Below are 24,526 nucleotides of genomic sequence, written 5' to 3'. Positions count from 1 at the left end.
TAGTAGGGATAAAGCATCCTGTCATTTTCCGATGTTGCTGCCACAAAATGTAAAGCTAGCGGTCTCATTTCCGGCTGTATGTGGAGCCTTTTAAGTAAAGATAGTCCTGCTTATTGCTGTAACAAAACCGTTCCACTTTAACCTCAGGCAACCGCCCTTCAAAGCATGTGTGACACAACACTGCACATCAATAGTTTAAGCGCTCCCTCTGTGCAAGGTTCACAAAGTAACAACACAGTTTTGCATATCTACTCTGAAGATTGCTGTAGTGGCAATGATTGGATTCAAAAGGCTCCAAAGGCAATGTATAGTGTCCAGGCAAACAATCGGCCATTTGTAGCAATGCTGTAATAATGTCAGGTGGCGTGCAGTTAGAAGATGGGCAGCATGGCGGTGGCTAGTAGATAGGGATAGTGTAGCATGACATCTACGCGTTTCGCCTCACCCCTGTAAGACTACTCTTTTTATACCAGTAATTATGGCATCATGCCAAATTTACGCCATCTAGTGGGCTTAAGAAGAAACTACTTGGCAACATAATATAAATGGATACTGGTGACATCTTGTCATAAAACATATAATTCACCCAAATTCTATATATAGCTTATTTGTAAACTTGTATCCAATACAGTACATAATTGAGCCAATCACCTGTACATTTTTAAATTTCCCGCTCCACATCCCTTCATGACGTCATGCCACACCGCCACACCTCTGCTGATTGGCTTCCGGGATCTAGGAAGAAGAGCAGAGGAGATAGGGATCCTGGTGGCCGGCAGGAGAGGCCTGGAGTCCCGCTGAGCAGCACCAATCACTGGGACCTAGGTAAACTGCAGGGCTTTTTTTCTTTAGCTACCCGGAGTGTAGCTCGGGAATACCGCTACTGGCATATTTTCCTTACCCCGAGCCAGGCTCGGGTCTACTGCCAGGGAAGTTACCAAGTTGACACATCATTGCAATCCAGAGATTCTGGAGTTGTGTGTAGCTATCATGGACAACAAAGAGATAATTTGCATAATCTGCAGTGATGCACTGTGGGACACCTCAGAGCTCACTCCAACCTGAATAATCCCAAATACCTTAAAGGGTTCTGAAAGCCAGCATTTCTACTTTGCTCTGAAAAAGATTCCTTACAGCATTAAAAGCTACTATCCCAGAACAAAAATTGTAGTAGAACAGCACTTTGTTCTGCTATGCAAAGGCTATTCTGCTTTAAATCCGAATCCAGACTGGAGATAACAATCTTTGTTTACATTCCAATGTTGATACATTTGTGTGTAACAAGTAAAAAACACTCTGAAAAGCTGCCTCTGCTTCAGGCACACACTCAGTTCATAACCGCTAATTAGAAGATTTTAATATATTGTATAATATAAAGCCGTTGGAATAAAATGCAATGGCAGCTTTCAGAGCAAGATAAACTACACTTTGGAAACTTTTAATTTGTAGACGGTCAATATTACTTGTGCACAAAAGCAAATATGATAACTGTATGAGTAATAAAAAGTAGGAAAACATATTTTAATTAAAATTTTTGTCAGAGTTTCAGACCACTTTAAGAAGGCAAACTTGTTTTGCATAGCATTTTTTTAATTGGGATTTTTTATCTCTTTCAGCCCCTCAGGCAGGGAACACACTTGACAGTTTTCGTACGTGTTTTATACACAAAAAAACCTGAGAATGCATGGTAATCAATGGGCTAGATCACACTTAATGTGTTTTTTGCACGCAGAAAAAAACTGACATTCTGCATCAGGATTCTGTACATTTTGTCAGTTTTCTGTATCAATTACATTAGCTGCTGTGAAAAAATGTGCCTGTTTTTCTGCATAGAAACACACTTGGTGTGCAGAAAACGTACGCAGAAAAAGGTGCGCAAAAAACTGAAAGACAAGTGTGTTCCCTGCCTTACACACTCCTAGGAGTTCTAGTTCAACATGAGCTAGCTGGGCAATCTGTAACTCAAGGTTATTTGGCCAAACCTTGTAAATAAGGGTTTTTGCCTTCCTCTGGATCAACTGAGAGTGCAATACAGAAAAGTACTTTATTTTAAATTACTTTTTTTGTCATGGTTGAACTTGCTAGATAGAGATTTGTTTTCAACTCAACTATGTAACTGTACAAACAGGCAGATTCAGGGGCGTAACAATAGGGGCTTGGGCAGGGGCACTCTGGGCTGTTTTGGGGGTTAGGAGGAGTTGCAGCATGAGGGGAGAGCATTGGCCCCCACATCGGAGGGGAGGCCACTCCTCCTCCTCTCTCACCTCCAGATCTCTCCTCAGCACGCCCCCCTCCTGCATTAAATAGGTGGCAGCAGTGGCGGCAGGAACACAGGCATACCTCTGTGTTCCACCACTGAGGTCCAATCTCTAAGTGCCACACGCTACTTACTGATAAAAAGGAAGTAGCGTGTAGCACTCCAACCGAGTGGCCCCCCTCCCCGCCGATGTGGGGACCAATGCTCTCCCCTCATACTGCCACCACTCCTGCCCCCCAAAATGGCCCTGAGCTTGACTCATACGGGGGGGGGGGGGGGGGGGCTTCCAAATTTTGGCAGGGGGCTCAGTGATTTCTAATTACACCCCATGGGCAGATTTCTTTGAAAGTATGATTATGGTATGGTAGAGTAAAGTGTTTGCTGTTGCTTGCTAATGCTTTTAAGTAATTTGGTTTACATTTCTTGTAGGAATGAGTTTGGGAGGTCAGGGGAACCTGTAATTACTTATTATAGAACTTGTCATATATGATTACATCAGTAATGGACTGATTTATGCTTTATGCTTTTACAGATTCAGGATTTCTGCTGTTTCCTGCCCTCTCCTTGCTGGCAACTGGAGGAATTATCCTTATATTAACTAATATGCAGGTTAGTTTTACACACTTAGGCCACGTACACAGTGGGTGTATTACGGTGCAGTGTAATAGCTGATTTGTAACATGTCTTACCACACTGCAATGCACCACCGATGTAACATTCACAGTGTGGCAGGTGCATTGCTGTATAATGGGTTGCAGTATGGTAACGCACTGCATTCACTGTGGTGCATTGCAGTGTGACTTTATGGGAGCATCGTAACACAGAAAGCCACACTGCAATAGTATGTTTATACAAAATTCACAAAGTATGCAGTGCAGTGCTTTGGGATCCAATGCACTACAGTATCCCCAACCAGTGGTGTAACTAAGGAGCTGTGGACCCTGATGCAAGTTTTATTACACTATATACATTGCAATTGATATGGCGCACCAAAACCTGCCAATGGCAACTACAGTGTCAGAGGTGCAAGAAGGGAATGGGAAACATTTTGTTAAAGATTACCACTATTCAAAGTATCTATAGAAGTGATTTATTGAGCACAGGACCAATAGAATGCTAATACTGCATCTGAGGGCCCCAATGTGGTCGCAACCTCTGCACCCACTATTGCTACGCCCCTGATCCCAACACACGGCATGCGGTTTGTTACCACCGTCCTAACGCGTGCATTAACGGTAGGAGTAAAACATATTTTTTATTTGACTGAATGCTTCACTGTACATGACGCATTGCGAATATTATGTGCGTCTCTGCAGTCCTGATCTGCTGTGTTTTTGCAATCACAGGGCTACAGTGAATATAGACTCAAGGCGGAATTCACAGTGGTGTGTTACTGCGTTGCATGACCCTGCAGCGCTCACTCTCTCCCACTTTACTACACTAACACCACCCACCCCTAAATACAAACCCACATATGCTAAATGTGACCAACCCCCTTAACACTTTCATTCCAATACACTTCTATTGTACCTAAACACGACAGAGATTAAAGCAGTGTTTAAAATGATACTACTTTTTTTTAATATTGGCTGCAGTATACAGTGACATTCACAAATTTAAGTAATAATGCATAATAGGGATTATCATCATAATAACATTACCATCAAAAACAATTCAAGATCAGAACATGGTCATTTAATTATAAAAAATATTACAGAGAACATAACTTTCCAAAACTTCAGCAAAATCTTCATCCCTTTGATAGAACAAAACAAATGGAGGGGCAAACCATTTTCAAGCATGAACCAAAAATCCTAGCCGCAGCTTGGGCTCAGGAGTTCCTTGGGCTTACATGCCAAACACCTTTACCACTACCTGGCAATTACAAAGTTTACACCTAAATCTTGGGGCCCCCCTGCAAAACTTTTGGATGGGGCCCCCTCTGGAAGCAGAACATTTCAGCACCATCACTGCTGAAGATTGGGTGCCACCATAACTTCCCATAGTATTATACATAGAAATTGGGGTACCTGCTATTTGAAATTTGGAGTTAATGTAACTGTGGCTACAATCTATAACCAAAATGTTTAGTTGTTTGCGGCAGGGAGGACGGTTTAGGCTAGGCTTCAGGAAGAAGAGTTTTTAACCACTTCGCATTCCTGGGTTTTTACCCCCTTCATATTCCTGACAATTTTGATACTCAGCTGTGTTGCTTTTAATACAGTGATAACTTTTTAATTACTTATGCTATCTAATTGAAACATGTGTTGTTTTTTTCAGGACAATCTAGGCTATCTCTCAGTAATATTGTTTCCAAGCAATTATTTTATTTCATATGCATATGACAAGGAAAAACAGATGTAAAAGCAGAAAATATACATTTTTGTCACTTTTCACCCTGCCTAATTTTCACATGACAAGTGATTTTGATATAAAACACTTCAAAAAATGTTCTTTGGCCCTTCCTGGTTAAAATGATGTGCCATAGGCCTTATTTTGTTACTAGCTGACCACGTAGTGGGCCTTTATAAGAGACCTGCGTACTTGGATTTTTGAAGGGCATTTTTTCCGCTTTCCTTTTTATAACGTCACACTTCCTTCACAGAGTCCTATGTGTGTCAGAACAGAAAATAAGTACTACAAGTGCCACCATTTTGAAAAGTAGAGATCCAGTGCTATACAAAGATGGGTATATTGTGTCCGTTACATTTTTGTGGTTTTGCTGAAAATTGCACAAGTGTGACCACTTGTTTGAAAATAAATATTTTTTTGACTGTTGGTGACAGTTTGTCGCTAAGCATTTTGAAAGTGACAGGTGCCACTGAAATAAAACACTGGAAAATGTATTCTTCAGCTTCTCACGATGAAAATGATGTGCTATAGGCCTTATTTTGTTACTAGCTGACCACGTAGTGGGCCTTTATAAGAGACCTGCGTACTTGGATTTTTGAAGGGCATTTTTTCCGCTTTCCTTTTTATAGCGTCACACTTCCTTCACAGAGTCCTATGTGTGTCAGAACAGAAAATAAGTACTACAAGTGCCACCATTTTGAAAAGTAGAGATCCAGGGCTATACAAAGATGGGTATATTGTGTCCGTTACATTTTTGTGGTTTTGCTGAAAATTGCACAAGTGTGACCACTTGTTTGAAAATAAATATTTTTTTGACTGTTGGTGACAGTTTGTCGCTAAGCATTTTGAAAGTGACAGGTGCCACTGAAATAAAACACTGGAAAATGTATTCTTCAGCTTCTCACGATGAAAATGATGTGCCATAGGCCTTATTTTGTTACTAGCTGACCACGTAGTGGGCCTTTATAAGAGACCTGCGTACTTGGATTTTTGAAGGGCATTTTTTCCGCTTTCCTTTTTATAGCGTCACGCTTCCTTCACAGAGTCCTATGTGTGTCAGAACAGAAAATAAGTACTACAAGTGCCACCATTTTGAAAAGTAGAGATCCAGGGCTATACAAAGATGGGTATATTGTGTCCGTTACATTTTTGTGGTTTTGCTGAAAATTGCACAAGTGTGACCACTTGTTTGAAAATAAATATTTTTTTGACTGTTGGTGACAGTTTGTCGCTAAGCATTTTGAAAGTGACAGGTGCCACTGAAATAAAACACTGGAAAATGTATTCTTCAGCTTCTCACGATGAAAATGATGTGCCATAGGCCTTATTTTGTTACTAGCTGACCACGTAGTGGGCCTTTATAAGAGACCTGCGTACTTGGATTTTTGAAGGGCATTTTTTCCGCTTTCCTTTTTATAGCGTCACGCTTCCTTCACAGAGTCCTATGTGTGTCAGAACAGAAAATAAGTACTACAAATGCCACCATTTTGAAAAGTAGAGATCCAGGGCTATACAAAGATGGGTATATTGTGTCCGTTACATTTTTGTGGTTTTGCTGAAAATTGCACAAGTGTGACCACTTGTTTGAAAATAAATATTTTTTTGACTGTTGGTGACAGTTTGTCGCTAAGCATTTTTAAAGTGACAGGTGCCTCTGAAATAAAACACTGGAAAATGTATTCTTCAGCTTCTCAAGATGAAAATGATGTGCCATAAGCCTTATTTTGTTACTAGATGATCATGTAGTTGACCATTATATTCAGCCTGTGCAGGAGCAGCAGAAAGAATTTGTGGCCCCTTCATCCGCCATTGTCAATATAGTATCCTATGCAGGGCAAATGGCAACATCCACCGTAGAGACTGCATAGCCACTATGTGCTGATAAATCAAATATAAAATGAAATGAAATATCCACTGCATTTTGCCAGCTTTCGCTGTTTCCACCAGGCACCACGTGGAGGTAGCAGCAATGCCTAGCTCTTTTTTTTTTATTTTTTTTTTTTTACTTTTTTTGTCTTTTTACTTTTCTTTTTACACTTTTTTTATTGTTTGATATTCATTTATGTGTATAACTGCAACATAAAAAAAACATGAACAAAATACAGTCATAAACAATGACCAACTGTAACAATAAGAATATAATGTGGTGGCCCGCTGGGAACGGTGGCCCTTAATTAATGGCACATGCCTTAGGCTGCCCCTGGTCTATTTTCTTTATTTTTGGAAAAGTTTTTTTTTTTTTTTTTTTTTTCAAATGGAGCTGGTGGCTACAGAATTTTTTTTGGGAGATAGGCATGGTTCTAATAATTGGTGACCGTATGGTATATTTTATAACACGGAGTAAAGCAGAGGCCTGGGTGGGAGGGACAATCTGGACAGTAATATCTTGTGTCCCTTCTTATTTGATGTTTGGCACACACTTTGCACCTCTTCTGAGGATATTTTTTCAGGGGATTAGGAGGGAGTGATTCCATAAAGTGCCTGTCGCAGAGTCTGATGATGTCTTCGCACTGGGATTGGTCACTGCGTACTGGTGTTGTGCCAGATCCAAAAAGGAAAGATGCAATGATCTGTTCCTGGAACTGCAGGTATGACCCGGTATTGCCTGCTTTTCTGTATGCCACATGGGCATTGAACATTGCCATTTGTAGCAAATAAATCCCTACCTTCTTGTACCAGGATTTCGTTTTTCTAGCTACCAAATATGGGGCCAACATCTGGTCGGACAGATCCACTGCTCCCATATGCTTGTTGTAGTCATCAATCGCAATAGGCTTGACAGTCTCTGATCGGCGAGACGTCACTAGCACTGTGCCCTCTGTGTGCATGGTGGACAGCATAAGCACATCTTTTTTGTCCTTGTATTTTAGTGCCAGGACTTCATTGCTGCGCAGACTACAAGTCTCCCCCTTTTTCAATTTTTTTTTCAGGACTTCTTGCGGAAAGCCTTTTCGGTTTGCCCTGATGGTACCACAGGCAACGGTGTCAGCCGAAAAAAGAAATTTAAAAAGTGGCAAGCTGGTGTAGAAATTGTCTACAAATAGATGATACCCCTTATTTAGTAAGGGGGTCATGAGGTCCACCACAATTTTTCCATTGGCTCCCATATCTGCTGGGCACCCCTCTGGCTGTAGCAGGCTATCTCGCCCCTCATAGATGCGAAATGCAAAGGTGTACCCTGATCCGCTTTCGCAAAGCTTATAGAGCTTTACTCCATACCTGGCTCGTTTACTGGGGATGAATTGTTTGAATCCAAGCCGGCCATGAAATGGCATTAGAGATTCGTCTATTGCGATTTCTCTTCCTGGCACACAAATTTCACAGAATTTTAAATTCAGGTGATTTATAAGTGGCCTTAATTTAAAAAGCCGGTCTCTGCCTGCATTGTCTGGACTCTTGTTTTGACTATTGTCATTGAAATGCAGAAATCTCATGATCATCTGATAACGCAGCTTTGGCATAGTTGATGAGTACAGAGGGGTGTGGTGTATGGGATTTGTACTCCAGTACATTGCGAGCTGCGATTTTTTTGTTAGCCCCATGTTGAAAGTTAGGCCTAGAAACACTTTCAACTCAGACAAGTTTGTTGGTGTCCATTTCCGGGTATAAGTGGACCTGGGGTGGGACTCAATGAATTGAGAGGCATACAAATTTGTCTGCTCGACAATAAATTGCAAAAAATCGTCATTGACGAATTGCTGGAAAACATCGACTGGTGACATATTCCCTGTCATGTCAACCATTAAGCCACTGTTTGCAATGAAAGGAGGGATTTGGGGTGCTTGCATGTTTGGCGGTACCCACAGTAGGTGTGACATGTCCAGTGGTACTTGCTGACTTTGCTGCTGGCTGCTAGCCCCTGGAGCACTAGTGCCATCTAAAATGTCCATGGGTTCCTGAGGACTTTGCTGCTGGCTGCCTGCCCCTGGAGCACTAGTGCCTGCTGTGCTCCCTCCTCTGCGATCTGATGACGCCTGTGTCTCAGAGTCGCTGCCACTGGGAACTGATGCAGTGACAACAGGATGCACAGTAGCAACTCTTGCCTGCTCTGATGGCCCTTCACCTTCATCAGAGCTGGAGTCGCCGTCTGACAGCGGGTCAGAATGTTCAACCGGCAGCCATTCTTCGCCGTCAGATTCGCAGTCAGATTCTTCGTCGCTGCCGCTGATTTCCATCAAGGCAACGATCTCCTGTTCTGTGTATCGCCTCTTTGCCATTTTTTATAAATAGGGTACAGAACAAGATAAAGAGATAATAGATAGAAAGATTTTTTTTTTTTTTTTTTTTTTTTTTTATATGAATGAGGATGAGGAAAAGAAGTGCTGGGAATGGAAGTAGAAGAGAGCACGGTGATGTGAGTGGGAGAGAGATGAGATCAGAAGATCAGATGATCAGATGACGATCAACTGATCAATAAGGGGTCAGCAAACTAAAACAGTAATAGGGGGGGAGGAGGGCAGTATAAAAAGGGCCTAGGACAGCTAGATCAGCTAGATTAGTACAGTGTGATCAGTACAGTGTACTGAACACACAAGGGATAGTTAGGCTGGGAAAGGGTTAGAAAACAGCAATAAAATACAATTTATTTCCACAGTAGATCACACAGCTCACACAGCTCTGCACACAAGCTGCTCCACCTCAGATCTCACACTGACGAGAGATCTGAGGCTTCAGCAGCTTTAGGTGGCAACAATGTAATGTTTACATTGTCACAGTGTGAATGAGAGCTGCCATTGGCTATGGCAGCTGTCATTCACAGTAAAAACGATCTCATTGGTTCTGTGAACTTCGTGCGCGCGCACAGCGCTGTTTACACTGCAGGACGTGAGTTTCACGTGAGTGAATGCAGGCAGGGACAGAGCATGACGTGAAACTCACGTCCAGGAATGCTAATTGGTTAAAGTTAGGTGTCAGGAAGGGGGATTTTAACCACTTGCCGACCGCCCACAGCCGATGGGCGGCGGCAAAGTGGACGCCGAAAGGACCGCAATACGCCAATCGGCGTTGCGTCCTTTCGGCATGCACAGGGAACGATCGCGTCACTGGTGACGCGCGCTTCCCCGGCAACTGGCTCTGCCCACCCACGACAACAACCCGCCGGCCGTTCGGAAGCGCCGGGACGTTGTTAACCCCATGATAGCTGCATGCAAAGCATATAATACGCTTTGTAATGTATACAAAGAGAATTATACAGGCTGCCTCCTGCCCTGGTGGTCCCAGTGTCCGAGGGACCACCAGGGCAGGCTGCAGCCACCCTAGTCTGCACCCAAACACACTGATCTGCCCCCCCTGCCCCCTGATCACCCACAGCACCCCTCAGACCCCCCCTGCCCACCCCCCAGACCACTGTTTGCACCCAATCACCCCCCTAATCACCCATCAATCACTCCCTGTACTATCTGTCAACGCTATTTTTTTTATGCCCTAAACTGATCACCCCCACCCCTCAGATTCTCCCCCCTTGTGTACTGCATGCATCTATCCCCCCTGTAATAACCCACTGATCACCTGTCAATCACCTGTCAATCACCCATCAATCACCCCCTGTCACCACCTGTCACTGCCACCCATCAATCAGCCCCTAACCTGGCCTTGTGGGCAATCTGATCACCCACCCATACCATCAGATCGCCCGCAGACCCGCCGTCAGATCACCTCCCAAGTGCAGTGTTTACATCTGTTCTCTCCTCTAAACACCCATCAATCACACCATATCACCACCTGTCACTGTTACCCATCAGATTAGACCCTAATCTGCCCCTTACGGGCAGCCAATCAACCTACCTACATGCTCAGATTGCCCTCAGACCCCCCTCTTATCAATTCGACAGTGCATTATTTACATCTGTTCTTCCGTGTAATAACCCACTGATCACCTGTCAATCACCCATCAATAACCCCCTGTCACTGCCACCCATCAATCAGCCCCTAACCTGCCCCTTGCGGGCAATCTGATCACCCACCCACACCATCAGATCGCCTGCAGACCCGCCGTCAGATCACCTCCCAAGTGCATTGTTTACATCTGTTCTCTCCTCTAAACACCCACTAATTACCCATCAATCACCCATCAATCACACCCTATCACCACCTGTCACTGTTACCCATCAGATTAGACCCTAATCTGCCCCTTGCGGGCACCCAATCAACCAACCACACGCTCAGATTGCCCTCAGACCCCCCCCCCCCTTATCAATTCGCCAGTGCATTATTTAAATCTGTTCTTCCCTGTAATAACCCACTGATCATGTCAATCACCTGTCAATCACCCATCAATCACCCCCTATCACTGCCAACCATCAATCAGCCCCTAGCCTGCCCCTTGCGGGCAATCTGATCACCCACCCACACATTCAGATCACCCGCAGACCCGCCGTCAGATCACCTCCCAAGTGCATTGTTTACATCTGTTATATCCTCTAAACACCCACTAATTACCCATCAATCACCCATCAATCACCCCCTGTCACCACCTGTCACTGCTACCCATCAGATCAGACCCCTATCTGCCCCTAGGGCACCCAATCACCCGCCCACACCCTCCGAACACCCTCAGACCCCAGCCCTGATCACCTCGCCAGTGCATTGCTTGCATCTATTCCCCCCTCTAAGCACACCTTGAGACACCCATTAATCACCTCCTGTCACCACCTGTCACCCCCTAGCAGACCTACCCATCAGATCAGGCCCTAATTTGCGCCGTGTGGGCTCCTGATCACTCGGCCAAACCCTCAGATCCCCGTCAGACCCCCTTCCGATCACCTCCCCAGTGCATTGATTGCATCTATTTTCCCCTCTAATCACCCCCTGAGACACCCATCAATCACCTCCTGTCACCCCCCTAGCACTCCTATCCATCAGATCAGGCCCAATACAACCTGTCATCTAAGAGGCCACCCTGCTTATGACCGGTTCCACAAAATTCGCCCCCTCATAGACCACCTGTCATCAAAATTTGCAGATGCTTATACCCCTGAACAGTCATTTTGAGGCATTTGGTTTCCAGACTACTCCTCATGGTTTTGGGCCCCTAAAATGCCAGGGCAGTATAGGAACCCCACAAGTGACCCCATTTTAGAAAAAAAGACACCCCAAGGTATTCCGTTAGGTGTATGATGAGTTCATAGAAGATTTTATTTTTTGTCAAAAGTAACCTAAATTGATTTTTATTGTTTTTTTTCACAAAGTGTCATTTTCCACTAACTTGTGACAAAAAATAAAATCTTCTATGAACTTACTATACACCTAACGGAATACGGTCACTTGTGGGGTTCCTATACTGCCCTGGCATTTTAGGGCCCTAAACCGTGAGTAGTCTAGAAACCAAATGACCTGTAAATAGGACGTTGGGCCCCTTAGCGCACCTAGGCTGCAAAAAAGTGTCACACATGTGGTATCGCGGTACTCAGGAGAAGTAGTAGTCTAGAAAACAAATGCCGCAAAATGACCTGTGAAATCCTAAAGGTACTCATAGGACGTTGGGCCTCCTAAGCGCAGTTGGGGTGCAAAAAAGTGCCACACATGTGGTATCGCCGTACTCAAGAGAAGTAGTATAATGTGTTTTGGGGTGTATTTTTACACATACCCATGCTGGGTGAGAGAAATATCTCTGTAAATAGACAATTGTGTGTAAAAAAATAAAAAAATTGTCATTTACGGAGATATTTCTCCCACCCAGCATGGGTATATGTAAAAATACACCACAAAACACATTACACTACTTCTCCTTAGTACGGCAGTACCACATGTGTGGCACTTTTTTGCACCCTAACTGCGCTAAGGGGCCCAAAGTCCAATGAGTACCTTTAGGATTTCACAGGTCGTTTTGAGACATTTGGTTTCAAGACTACGCCTCACGGTTTAGGGCCCCTAAAATGCCAGGGCAGTTTAGGAACCCCACAAGTGACCCCATTTTAGAAAGAAGACACCCCAGGGTATTCCGTTAGGGGTATGGTGAGTTCATAGAAGATTTTATTTTTTGTCACAAGTTAGCGGAAATTGATTTTTATTGTTTTTTTTTCACAAAGTGTCAATTTCCACTAACTTCTGACAAAAAAATAAAATCTTCTATGAGCTCACCATACTCCTAACGGAATACCTTGGGGTGTCTTCTTTCTAAAATGAGGTCACTTGTGGGGTTCCTAAACTGCCCTGGCATTTTAGGGGCCCTAAACCGTGAGGCGTAGTCTTGAAACCAAATGTCTCAAAACGACCTGTGAAATCCTAAAGGTACTCATTGGACTTTGGGCCCCTTAGCGCAGTTAGGGTGCAAAAAAGTGCCACACGTGGTATCGCTGTACTCAAGAGAAGTAGTATAATGTGTTTTGGGGTGTATTTTTACACATACCCATGCTGGGTGGGAGAAATCTATCTGTAAATGAACAATTGTGTGTAAAAAAAATCAAAACATTGTCATTTACAGAGATGTTTTTCCCACCCAGCATGGCTATGTGTAAAAATACACCCTAAAACACATTATATGACTTCTCCTGAGTACGTCAATACCACATGTGTGGCACTTTTTTGCAGCCTTAGGCTGGTTTCACAGTGGGACGTTAAAGTCCCACGTTACAGCAGCCAGTAACGCAACTCACAGCACAGTAAAATCAATGTGCTTTTTCACAATGCACACGTTGCCTTACATTGTAACGCAGCATGTTTAAACAAAGTGCTGCATGCTGTACGTTATACTGGGGTAAGCCACGTTAGACTGTTTGCACATGCTCAGTAATGTTGGAGGAGGAGGTCTCCCCTCCTCCTCCGGCCAGCCTCATGGCTAATTAATATTCACTGCACTGCAGAGACTCGTGGTGGGACTGTAGTGTTGTCCGGATCATGAATGAATCGTTCATTTCATCCGGATCTTTTTTGTGAGTCGATTCATCCGGATCATCACAATGAAAGATTCGGTTTACAGTGGATGTCTGTCTGGAAGAAAAAGGAACATACAGAATGTACAGTGCAGGGAAAGTCCTGTCCTGCTAATCATTTCACCCCAGTCTGCTTCCCTAGTAAAATTATTCAAATGATTCGGTTCAAAGATCCGGATCTTTTCAATGATCCGATTCAAATGATCCAAATCCTTAAAAAGATCCGGACTTCCTATCACTAACCTAGAGCGACTGCTTTGAGAGCTGCATAATGCAGCTCAATCTGACGTCCAGCTTCAACACCACCATACGTTGCGTTAGGGGCACGTTATGCGACCATAACGTCCCCTAAAACGCAACGTCTTGGTGGGAAAGTAGCCTAACTGCGCTAAGGGGCCCAAAGTCCAATGAGCATCTTTAGGCTTTCAGGGGTGCTTACAATTTAGCACCCCCAAAATGCCAGGACAGTAAACACACCCCACAAATGACCCCATTTTGGAAAGTAGACACTTCAAGGTATTCAGAGAGGGGCATGGTGAGTCCGTGGCAGATTTCATTTTTTTTTTTTTTTGTCACAAGTTAGCAGAAATGGAAACTTTTTTTTTTTGTCTCAAAGTGTCATTTTCCGCTAACTTGTGACAAGAAATACAATCTTCTATGAACTAACCATGCCTCTCAGTGAATACTTTGGGATGTCTTATTTCCAAAATGGAGTCATTTGGGGGGTATTTATACTATCCTGGAATTTTAGCACCTCATGAAACATGACTGGTGCTCAGAAAAGTCGGAGATGCTTCAAAATGGGAAAATTCACTTTTTGCACCGTAGTTTGTAAACGCTATAACTTTTATCCAAACCAATAAATATACACTGAATGTTTTTTTTTTTTAATCAAAGACATGTAGCACAATACATTTGGACAAAAATGTATACAGAAATTTTACTTTATTTGACAAATTTTATCACAGAATTCATGTCTTTTTTGATGAATATAATAAAAACTAAAAATCGCAGCAGCAATCAAATAGCACCAAAAGAAAGCTGTATTAGTGACAAGAAATAGAGGGAAAATTCATTTAGATAGTAGGTTTTATGACCGAGCAATAACACACAAAAATTTTTTTATCTTTTCTTTCTGGCCTTGGCCTTCAAGCAAAGAAACATGTAAACAATTGTCTAGAACCAAAACAATCCCACAAGAATGTTTTACTGTCTCAAATCATCACCAGCTTGAAAGTTAAAATAATCTTATAAGCTTTACAGCCTGGAATATGTTGAGATGTCATAGAGCAATATATTAAAGAAGTAACCCAACTTTACAGTTTACAATGAAATTTTGCATAGAACATTAAAACTTAAAACACACATATGACAGCTTTTCCTGCATAAATAAAACCGCTAGAATTCTGACATCCCCCCTTGCAGGAAAATGATGGCAGATGATTAGCGATCTTTGTAGTTGTTATATTTCTCCGAAAGAAAAAATATATATATTTAAAATTATTGAAATCATTCATTCATGCAAAACCTTGCTCATTAAGTAGTGTTGTCAGCTGTGTTGCCTGCCTGGCTGACAATAGACTCAATAGTAAGATTAATATCTTCTCCAATAAACATATTTTGCTGGTCTAAATATGGCTATAGTCTTTGTATATGACATATGTATGGATTCACCCTTGAATCTGTAGTTTCTATCACTGTGGTAGCTTGTGTAGATATGTAGGGAAATTCTAGGCAATATTTGTTAAATCATGTGGTAAAACTTAAAGTTCAGAATGTACACGTTGTTTGAAAACAGTTTGTCCTAGTCCTACATACTGGAGGCCACAAGGGCACTCCAGCAAGTGCACTACATAGTCTGTATTGCAACTACAAGGTGGCATTATCTTAAATACTTCACCTGTTGTATTTGAAACAAAGTGATCCTGAAACATCTTGGAGCTCCTTGTATTTCTACATGCATAGCAATCTAGACATTTGGCATATAATTTTATTCCCATACTAATCTGTTTAGGTTCATCTATAACACTTTTGATCAAGGTATCTTTTACATTTGGTGCCTTCCTAAAAATCATTTCAACTCTTTCTGGTAGAATTGCATTTAATGTTGTATCCATTTTCAAAATCTCCCAATGGCTATAATCTTCTTAATAGCTTTATGCTGAGTACTGAACTGTGTAATCATAGGGCATACTAGCTTTTTTCCTCTTGTTCTCCCACCCCCCTGTAATAATGTAGACCTATCAATTTCCAGAACCTCTTGTATCTTTTCTTCTAACAATCCTACATCATACCCTTTCTGTACAAATCTTTCTTTTAACCTCCCTGGCAGGCCTACGAGAGGAATCGGCATGGGAGATTTGGGCGCAGGAGAGGAATTGGTGCGGGAGACTTAGGTTCAGCAAGGATACAGCCGGTGTGTGGCTGATCCTGCTGCTGCACAAATTCCTGGCTGCGTTAAATACTATTCCCCCTCCATGCCGCCATGGATAGTGGGGAATGAAATAATTTGGCTTCCAGCGATTGCTGGAGGCCGAATTACACTGTTTTATAAGTAACTTCAGCTGAAGTTATTGACTGTGCGCCGCTATAGCCGTAATTCCTATTACGGTCTATGGTGGTGCCGGCTGCACCTAAGTCTCATTAGCTGGATTGGAAGTGTTCGCCCTGGCGGTGCATTTCTGTCTGGAATTATGAGTTAAAAGCGGTACATTTTTTTCAAGAATTTTAGGGCTCCAATTCTTAAGTCATAACTTACTAAAATATGTCAGAATAAAAGCCTGGTAGAAATTCTACATATAAATAAAAGACTGCAACACAAAATTGTTGAATTCATGAAATTTATGAATAAACTTAAAAAAAATTGTGGAACTGTACAAATAAGGCAGACAGATAGTAATCATAATCCAGGCGGAGGTCGCTGCAGGCGGCAGGCAGAGAGTAGTCAAAATCCAGAAAAACGACGGTGCAGGAGGCAGGCAAAGAGTAGTCAAAATCCAGACAGACATCGGTGCAGGTGGCAGGCAGAGAGCAGTCAAAATCCCAGCAGACATCGGTTACAGTAAAGCAGAAGCAGTTGGGAACCAAATGGCTATATTGTTAACATCCTGTGCTTTCAAATGAGCTTATCAGCAATGGGTGTGGGCATGACATTATGTGGGCGGGGCTAACTGTAATGTAACGCATAACAGCAAGGCGCCAATGCAAGAACCATTACTTCCAACACATGAAAAGCAAGAACCATTACCTCCAACAAACTTTTGTTTTTCTTAGCATTTTATTAAGGGGGCTTTTAGGACCATTGTAGCACCTCACACACTCCAATGAGTTCTGGTTCACCATGAGCTTGCTGGTTAGCCTGTACCTCTCGGTGTTACAAGCCCTACCCCATAGAGCCAAATTAATCCATGCCATGCACTGATGAGGATCAAACAATCCGAAACAGTCTGTATGCATGTTATTATGGTTCTGTACAAATTAACAAGCTGACACATCATCGCATTCCAGCGGTTCAGGAGGTGTGTTTAGCTTCTAAAGGTAACAATGGTTAATTTGCATATATTCAGCAGTGATGCACTGAGGGACATCTCAAGCTCACTCCAACCTGAATTATTGCAAATTCTTTCTGTTTTAAGAAAGCAAACTTTTGTTTCTCCAACACATAAAATGCAACAACCGTTATCTTCGACACATGAAATGCAAGAATTATTACCTCAAGAATTATTACCTCCGACACATAAAATGCACAAACTATTTTACACCCCTGGCTGCAAGTAGGCTAGGGGGTTATGTTCTACTGTCAGGCCAGGCTCCCCAGTAAAAGGGAAATGTGGGGGCGGTGGTGGAGCTAGAGCAAGGTCTATGGGGCACCAAATGCGGACATCACTGACCTCGGTGGTGATGGAGTCACTGTGGATGTTGCTACCTGAGTCAGATGACAGATCTCCAGGTGTGTCGCTGTCACTCGATTCCGCCAATGACTGCAGATCAGGATTGCTGTCCTCAAACTCCTCCAACACTTCTGTTGCGAGCCTCCTTCTGGAGGCTAACACCATAGCAGATGATAGGCAGGCATAGGTCAGTGCAGGCAGCAGGCAGAGAGTAGTCAAAATCCAGGCACAAACCGGAAACAGTAAATCAATCAACGTCCAGGCAAAATCAGTGCAGGCAGAAGGCAGAGAGAATAGTCAAAATCCAGGAAAAATCGATGAAAGGTAGGCAGAAAAGTAATAAACAGATCAGCAAATCACAAAAATCACACAGATCACAGCTACTTAGCTCAGCTGCAGCCTTAAACCAAATGACAACATTGCATTGGATACAAATCCCCTTGTATCCAATGCAATGCAAATTAGGGCCTATCAAATTTTTTTTTTCACTCCCCTTGCCTCCCCCATAACCCCATGCCGCCCGCCAACGTCACACCGCACCGCTGCACCCCGCCGCTTCGCCATCCTGATTTGCCGCCAGGTCGCCGGTAGTGGTGGCTCGAACCTCCGATTTTAGGTTCGCAAACCTCGAACGCGAACTTCCGCAAAAGTTCGGGTTCGCACGAACTTTGCAAACCGCAATAGACTTCAATGGGTAGGCGAACTTTCTAAACTTCAAACATTAATTCTGGCCACAAAAGTGATGGAAAAGATTTTCAAGGGATCTAACACCTGGAGGGGGGCATGGCGGAGTGGGATACACACCAAAAGTCCCGGGGAAAATTACGGATTTGACGCACAGCAGGGTTTTAAGGGCAGAAATCACATTGCAATGCTAAATTGGAGGCATAAAGTGCTTTAAAACATCTTGCATGTGTATACATGGATCAGGTAGTGTAATTAGTGTACTGCTTCACACTGACAGACCAAACTCACTGTGTAACGCACCGCAAACAGCTGTTTGTGTAGTGATGGCCATGCTTGACTAGTGCGAACCATGGCGAGAGTGCAGGCGATGGCGGTTTTCAAGCCCGTATGGTAGCCGGGAAGAGGTAGCTCAATGATAGAACAACAGTGACTGTCCAGCTGATCGAATTTGGTCTGTCCACAATGAAGCGATGGCCTTATTATCTTGGGTGTGCCCCCCAACACACTCATATAGCCGGCAGTCATTGCTTCATTGTGATACGCAAACCCCTTCCCCGCGGCAAGGTAACGATCATGAAGGGGAATTGATACATGTATATGCCTTTTGTTTTGTTGTTGCAGCCGCAGTGCAGGCAGAAAAATTAGGCAGCCATGCAGGGGCGTAACTAGGAGCCCCCGGGTCCCCCTGCAGAAACTGTGAGCGGGCCCCCCTCCCCCCCCCCCCCCCGGGGTCCCCCTCCCCCTGGGGCCCGCTCGTGGCTGTTTTGGGGGGCTGGAGGGGTCGCACCATGAGGGGAAAGCTATGGCCACAGTCGGCAGGGAGGGGGGAAGGTCCCCCCCCCCTCCCTCACCTCGGGCTTCCCCTCTGTGCTTCCCCTCCAGCTTCAATAGTGAAATAAGTGCAGCGGAGCGGAGCGGCGGGCAGCGGCAGGCAAACATACCTTCAGTGCGTCCGGACGCTTCTCGCTCTAGTGACTGACCCGACTTCCTGTATAAAACAGGAAGTCGGGTCAGTCACTAGAGCGAGAAGTGCCCGCGCTGGAACGCACGGAAGGTATGTTTGCCTGCCGCTGCCCGCCGATCCGCTCCGCTACACTTATTTCACTATTGAAGCTGGAGGGGAAGCACAGAGGGGAAAGCCTGAGGTGAGGGAGGGGGGGGACCTTCCCCCCTCCCCGCCGACTGTGGCCATTGCTTTCCCCTCATGGTGCGACCCCTCCAGCCCCCCAAAACAGCCACGAGCGGGCCCCAGGGGGGGGCCGGGCCCCCCTGCGGGCGCATGGGCTGCATCCCCTATTGTTACGCGCCTGCAGCCATGTACATGCACCAGAAAAAAATATTATTGTTTTTGTTAGCAGCCGCTGCTAGCAGCAGCCTTAACCACTTGCCGACCGCCCACTAGCGATGGACGGCAACAAGGTGGCTGCCCCAGGACCGCGCAACGCTGATCGGCGGTGGCACCTGGGAGACTGATTAGCCAGGGATCGCGCGCATAGATCCGCACGCATCCGCCGGCATTAGGCTTCGCCCACCCGCGATGTCAACCCGCTGGCCGATTAGCAGCGCCGGCGGGTTGTATGCGGACGATCTACCACATAGAGAGTGCATAATACACTTTGTTACGCTAACAAAGTGTATTATACTGGCTGCCTCCTCCCCTGGTGGTCCCAGTGATCGAGCAACCACCAGGGGAGGAGGCAGCCCTTGTTGTAATCACACAAGCACACTGGTCCTGCCCCCCCTGCCCCCTGATCGCCCACAGCACCCCTCAGACCCCCCCCCCAATCACCCCCTCAGACCACTGTTTGCACCCAATCACCCCCATAATCACCCATCAATCACCCCCTGTCACTATCTGCCAACTCTTCCCTTTAGATTAGGTCATAAATTGCCCCCTGGGAGCTCCTGATCACCCCCCACCACACCCTCAGATCCTCCCCAGACCCCCCCCTCCGTGTACTGTATACATCCAGGGGTGCTCTCTGGGACCCCCGAATGCGAATTTACCCGAAAATTCGGCTGGATTTTCAGGGTTGCCGAAGGCAAAGCCAAATCCAAATGTTCAAAATCATGCCGAATTCGACGGTTCCCGAATGTGTGCACTCGAGTTCGGCCGGATGACGTGGTGGGTTCGGGGTTCGGCTTCGGGATTCGGGGATGACGTCATTGGGCCAATCAGAAGTCCTCCAGCCAAGGACCTGGCAACCCTAGCAACCAATCAGAGGAGGGGAGCCTGGCCCTCCCCTCCTCTATATAAGGCGGCGGCCATCTTGCGGAGCCACGTACTTGTGCGACTGTGCTGGTGCTGAGAGTATCTCCAGTGCTGTGCTGCGTCTGAGCAAGTGCATTCTTGTGCTAAACCCAGCATTTTGCATCCTATTCACCTCCTGAACACTTCTATTGTACTCTTACATAGATAGATAGTAATTTGATTGTTTGTAGTCAGCTAGTGTAAAGTGTATACTGTGCTAGGCTAGTGTTAGTCTGTGTATAGGCTAGGCCTGCTAGCCTAGGGCAGCCTTAGCCTACTAGTACTAGCTTAGGTAGGTTAGGGATTCTAGTTAGTTGTGCACTAGCACTAGTTTAGTTAATTATTTAGTACTGCTGTAGTCTGTTAGTTTATTAGCTTCAGTACTGTGTTAGTTAGTTACTGACTGTGTACAGGCCAGCAAACATCCGTTGTGAGCTGTGACAGTCATCTGCCCGACCCTATTGATTAATTGCGTCTGACCGTGTGTGACCAACGTAAATTGTCACTAACTGTCTGCCGCACGACTTAGTTATTGTGTAGTACACTAGGGATTTATTAGTTACCTGCGTACTACTACTACCCATTCAGTACATTTTTTCTACTGCTAGTCTGTAATTTTATTAGCTTCTGTACTATGTAATAAATAATAGTTACATCACAGGCCAGCATCCGTTGTGAGTGACCTGTGACTGTCATCTGCCCGACCCTATTGATTGATTGCGTGAACGACTTAAATTGTCACTAACTGTCTGCTGCACGACTTAGTTATTGTGTAGTACACTAGGGATTTATTAGTTACCTGCGTACTACTACTATTACTACCCGTTGAGTAAATTTTTTCTACTGTTAGTCTGTGATTTTATTAGCTTCTGTACTGTGTAATAAATAATAGTTACATCACAGGCCAGCATCCGTTGTGAGTGACCTGTGACTGTCATTTGCCCGACCCTATTGATTGATTGCGTCTGACCATGTGTGACCGACTTAAATTGTCACTAACTGTCTGCCGCACGACTTAGTTATTGTGTAGTACACTAGGGGTTTATTAGTTACCTGCGTACTACTACTACTACTACTACTACCCATTCAGTACATTTTTTTCTACTGTTAGTGTGTGATTTTATTAGCTTCTGTACTGTGTAATAAATAATAGTTACATCACAGGCCTGCATCCGTTGTGACCTGTGACTGTCATCAATAGTTAGTTACTTACTGACTGTGTACAGGCCAGCATCTGTTGTGATCTGTGACAGACAGTCATCTGCCCGATCCTATTGATTGATTGCGTCTGACCGTGTGTGACCGACTTTAATTGTCACTAACTGTCTGCTGCACAACTTAGTTATTGTGTAGTACACTAGGGATTTATTAGTTACCTGCGTACTACTACTACTACTACTACCCGTTCAGTAAATTCTTTCTACTGTTAGTTTTTGTACTGTGTAATAAATAATAGTTATATCACAGGCCAGTGTCCGTAGTGACCTGTGACTGTCATCAATAGTTAGTTACTGACTGTGTACAGGCCAGCATCTGTTGTGATCTGTGATAGACAGTCATCTGCCCGACCCTATTGATTGATTGCCTCTGACCGTGTGTGACTGACTTTAATTGTCAGTCTGCCGCATGACTTAGTGATTGTGTAGTACACTAGGGATTTATTAGTTAACTGCGTACTACTACTACTACCCGTTCAGTTAATTTTTCTATTGTTGGTCTGTGATTTTATTAGCTTCTGTACTGTGTAATAAATAATAGTTACATCAAAGGCCAGCATCCGTTGTGACATGTGACTGTCATCTGCCCGACCCTATTGATTGTGTCTGACCGTGTGTGACTGACTTTAATTGTCACTGTACGTCACAGGAGTTAGTTATTACTGTAAACTACACTACTGCTGTTAGTAGTACTACTACTACTATTTAATACTACTATTTAGATAAAAATAAAAACAAAACTTTCATTTTTTGTTGTCACTCAACACCAGTCACCACCACCAGTCACCACCAAGTCACCACCAACCCAGACTTTATTAAAGTTTACACCCTTTCCCGCCCTCTTCTACATTTTTTTTACTGTATTTGTATATTGCACAATGACTGGCAGAGGTAGAGGGCGAGGCACCACCAGGAGAGGCAACGCCATTGCAGGAGCCACTGCCAGCAGCAGCAGAAGGTTTGGGACTGGTCCGCTGCCAGCCACTGATCGCAGAGTTGTGGAGGAGGGAGCAGAGGCGCATCAGCAGCGCGTTGCGCCCATCTTTGAGACGGGTCGTCGCTCCTGGCCCTTTGTGGAGAGTGAGGTGCAGGCTGTGGTGGAAATGATGGCGGAGCAGAAAGCCACTGTTTCCAGCCAGGCCTTCAGCACCAGCGAGACCAGTGCCACCACCACCAGCACTCCGGTCCGCAGCAGGCCTCCACCACCGCTTGAGGCCATGGTCACGGTGACCCAATCGACCAGCCTGCCTTTACTGAGCTTGCTCTTCGTCACAGACACTGTGAGCATGTACAGGGATGTTTTGGAGCAGTTTGAGGTGGACATGACGGGGCCATGCAAGGAGGAGGAGGAGTTAGAGGTGAAGCAGTTTGTTGTTGGCGCTGAGGAGGAGGCCGTAATGCAGGGGATGTTGGGGTAGAGGAGTTGGTTGAGGCAGGCTCACAGGAGATATTTGGGGATGATGAGGATGACGTGCTGGATCCTTCTTATGTGCCACCAGTACCACCAGCACAGTTGGTTGAAGGCAGCTCGTCATCGGAGGAGGAGGCGTCTATGGCGCAGAGGCGCGACAGCAGCAAAGCGGCCAGCACAGGGCTTGGAAGGCAGGAGCCACAGCCTGCTGCTTCAGTCGCTACCACCACCCGCAGCAAACCTCCAACCAAATCAAAAAAGGCACAATCCTCCAAGGGCACCAAAAAAACCCAGCCCTCAAGCTCAAAGAGCAAGTTGAAGTCCCCAGTCTGGTGGTACTTCACCAAGTGCCCAGTGGACGTGACCCGTGCAATTTGCAACAGTTGCGGTGTCAGTCTCAGCAGAGGTCGCAATCTCCTCCATCTTGGACCCTCCTGATCCAAGATGGTGCTGCACATGGTCGCCACAGCCACAGGGCTCCAGGCTTCGTTCTACTTTCTTTTGTAATCCTATCTTCTAGCTCACCTCTGAGCCCCTCTGCCTCCGGGGTAAGTCGTGGAGGACACAGGCATGCTTGTCTTGTGCGTGCCTGACATCGGGCAGCAGTCCGCGGTCTGCCGGCAGTTCGGGCTATCAGCTGTTCGAGCCCACGTGCCCAGATCGGGGGATGCCGGGAGACGCCACCGCTGCTAGGATGCTCTATGAGCTGCCGAACTTCCGATGCTGGTTGGGGCCAGACACCGCGCTCTTCAACTGCTGCCTGGGTCCGCCTCTCATCACAAGGGAGGATCATCGCCGCGGCACACAGACGGGTCCTCCACCACTCAGCTGGTCGGGCCCACGTGCTCAGACCGGGAGATGCCACCGCTGCAAGGAGCTGCCGATCCACCGCTGCTGTTTGGGGCCAGACACACACCGCACAGAGATCCTCAGGCCGCAGAGAGGGTCTCCACCAGCCGCAGCCCCCAGCCTGCTCGGGCCAGACACACCACACAGAGATCCTCAGGCCGCTGAGAGGGTCTCCACCAGCCGCAGCCTCCAGCCTGCTCGGCCACCCACATTGAGGAGCTCCTCTCCTCCGAGCTCTCCAGTTCGCCGCAACCTCAGAGTGCCTCACAGCCTACCCCCATCTGAAACACCCCAGGGCCCCCCTGGCATCACCCCAGGGCCTCCCTGAAACACCCCTGGCTGGCATCCCCCCAGGCCCCCTGGAACACCCCTGGCTGGCATCAACCCCGGGGTCACCCCCAGGGCCACTCCTGGAACACCCCTGGCTGGCATCAACCCTAGGGTCACCCCCAGGGCCCCCTGGCCACCCATGCAGCGAAAGACCACTGGGGATCCAGTTCACACTACTGCTGCTCCAGACGGGACAGTTACCACAGCGGTCCGAGCTGACTCCAGATACTCCACCGCCAAGGGGGCAATGATCACAAAAGACAAGGACTTCCCTGCCCCGACTGGCTCACTGTGCGGTCCGCTCCTCCTGGGCCACATCAACCCCAGCCACCTTGACGCCTGATCCATCGGACCTGTGTCACTTCCTCACCTGATTCATCTAACGGCTGTCCTGCATAAGGGGACTCACTCC

The 24,526-nt window shown here is 45.7% G+C and overlaps 1 protein-coding gene across 3 annotated transcripts in view; it reads left to right on the top strand.

Annotated features, from left to right (window-relative positions):
• The window catches only part of SLC43A3 (solute carrier family 43 member 3), a 1,442,737-nt gene that overhangs the window by 511,664 nt on the left and 906,547 nt on the right, over nt 1-24,526 (top strand). For all 3 annotated transcript variants that reach the window (XM_068255264.1, XM_068255263.1, XM_068255265.1), the window contains exon 5: nt 2,790-2,866. In XM_068255264.1, coding sequence (XP_068111365.1) covers nt 2,790-2,866 — 77 coding nt within the window. The remainder of the gene's footprint in view (nt 1-2,789; nt 2,867-24,526) is intronic.

This window comes from Hyperolius riggenbachi, chromosome 10, assembly GCF_040937935.1.
Source record: "Hyperolius riggenbachi isolate aHypRig1 chromosome 10, aHypRig1.pri, whole genome shotgun sequence".
Lineage (NCBI taxonomy): Eukaryota > Metazoa > Chordata > Amphibia > Anura > Hyperoliidae > Hyperolius > Hyperolius riggenbachi.
Note: the sequence above shows the minus strand (reverse complement) of the source record. Positions and strands in the feature narration are given on the sequence as shown.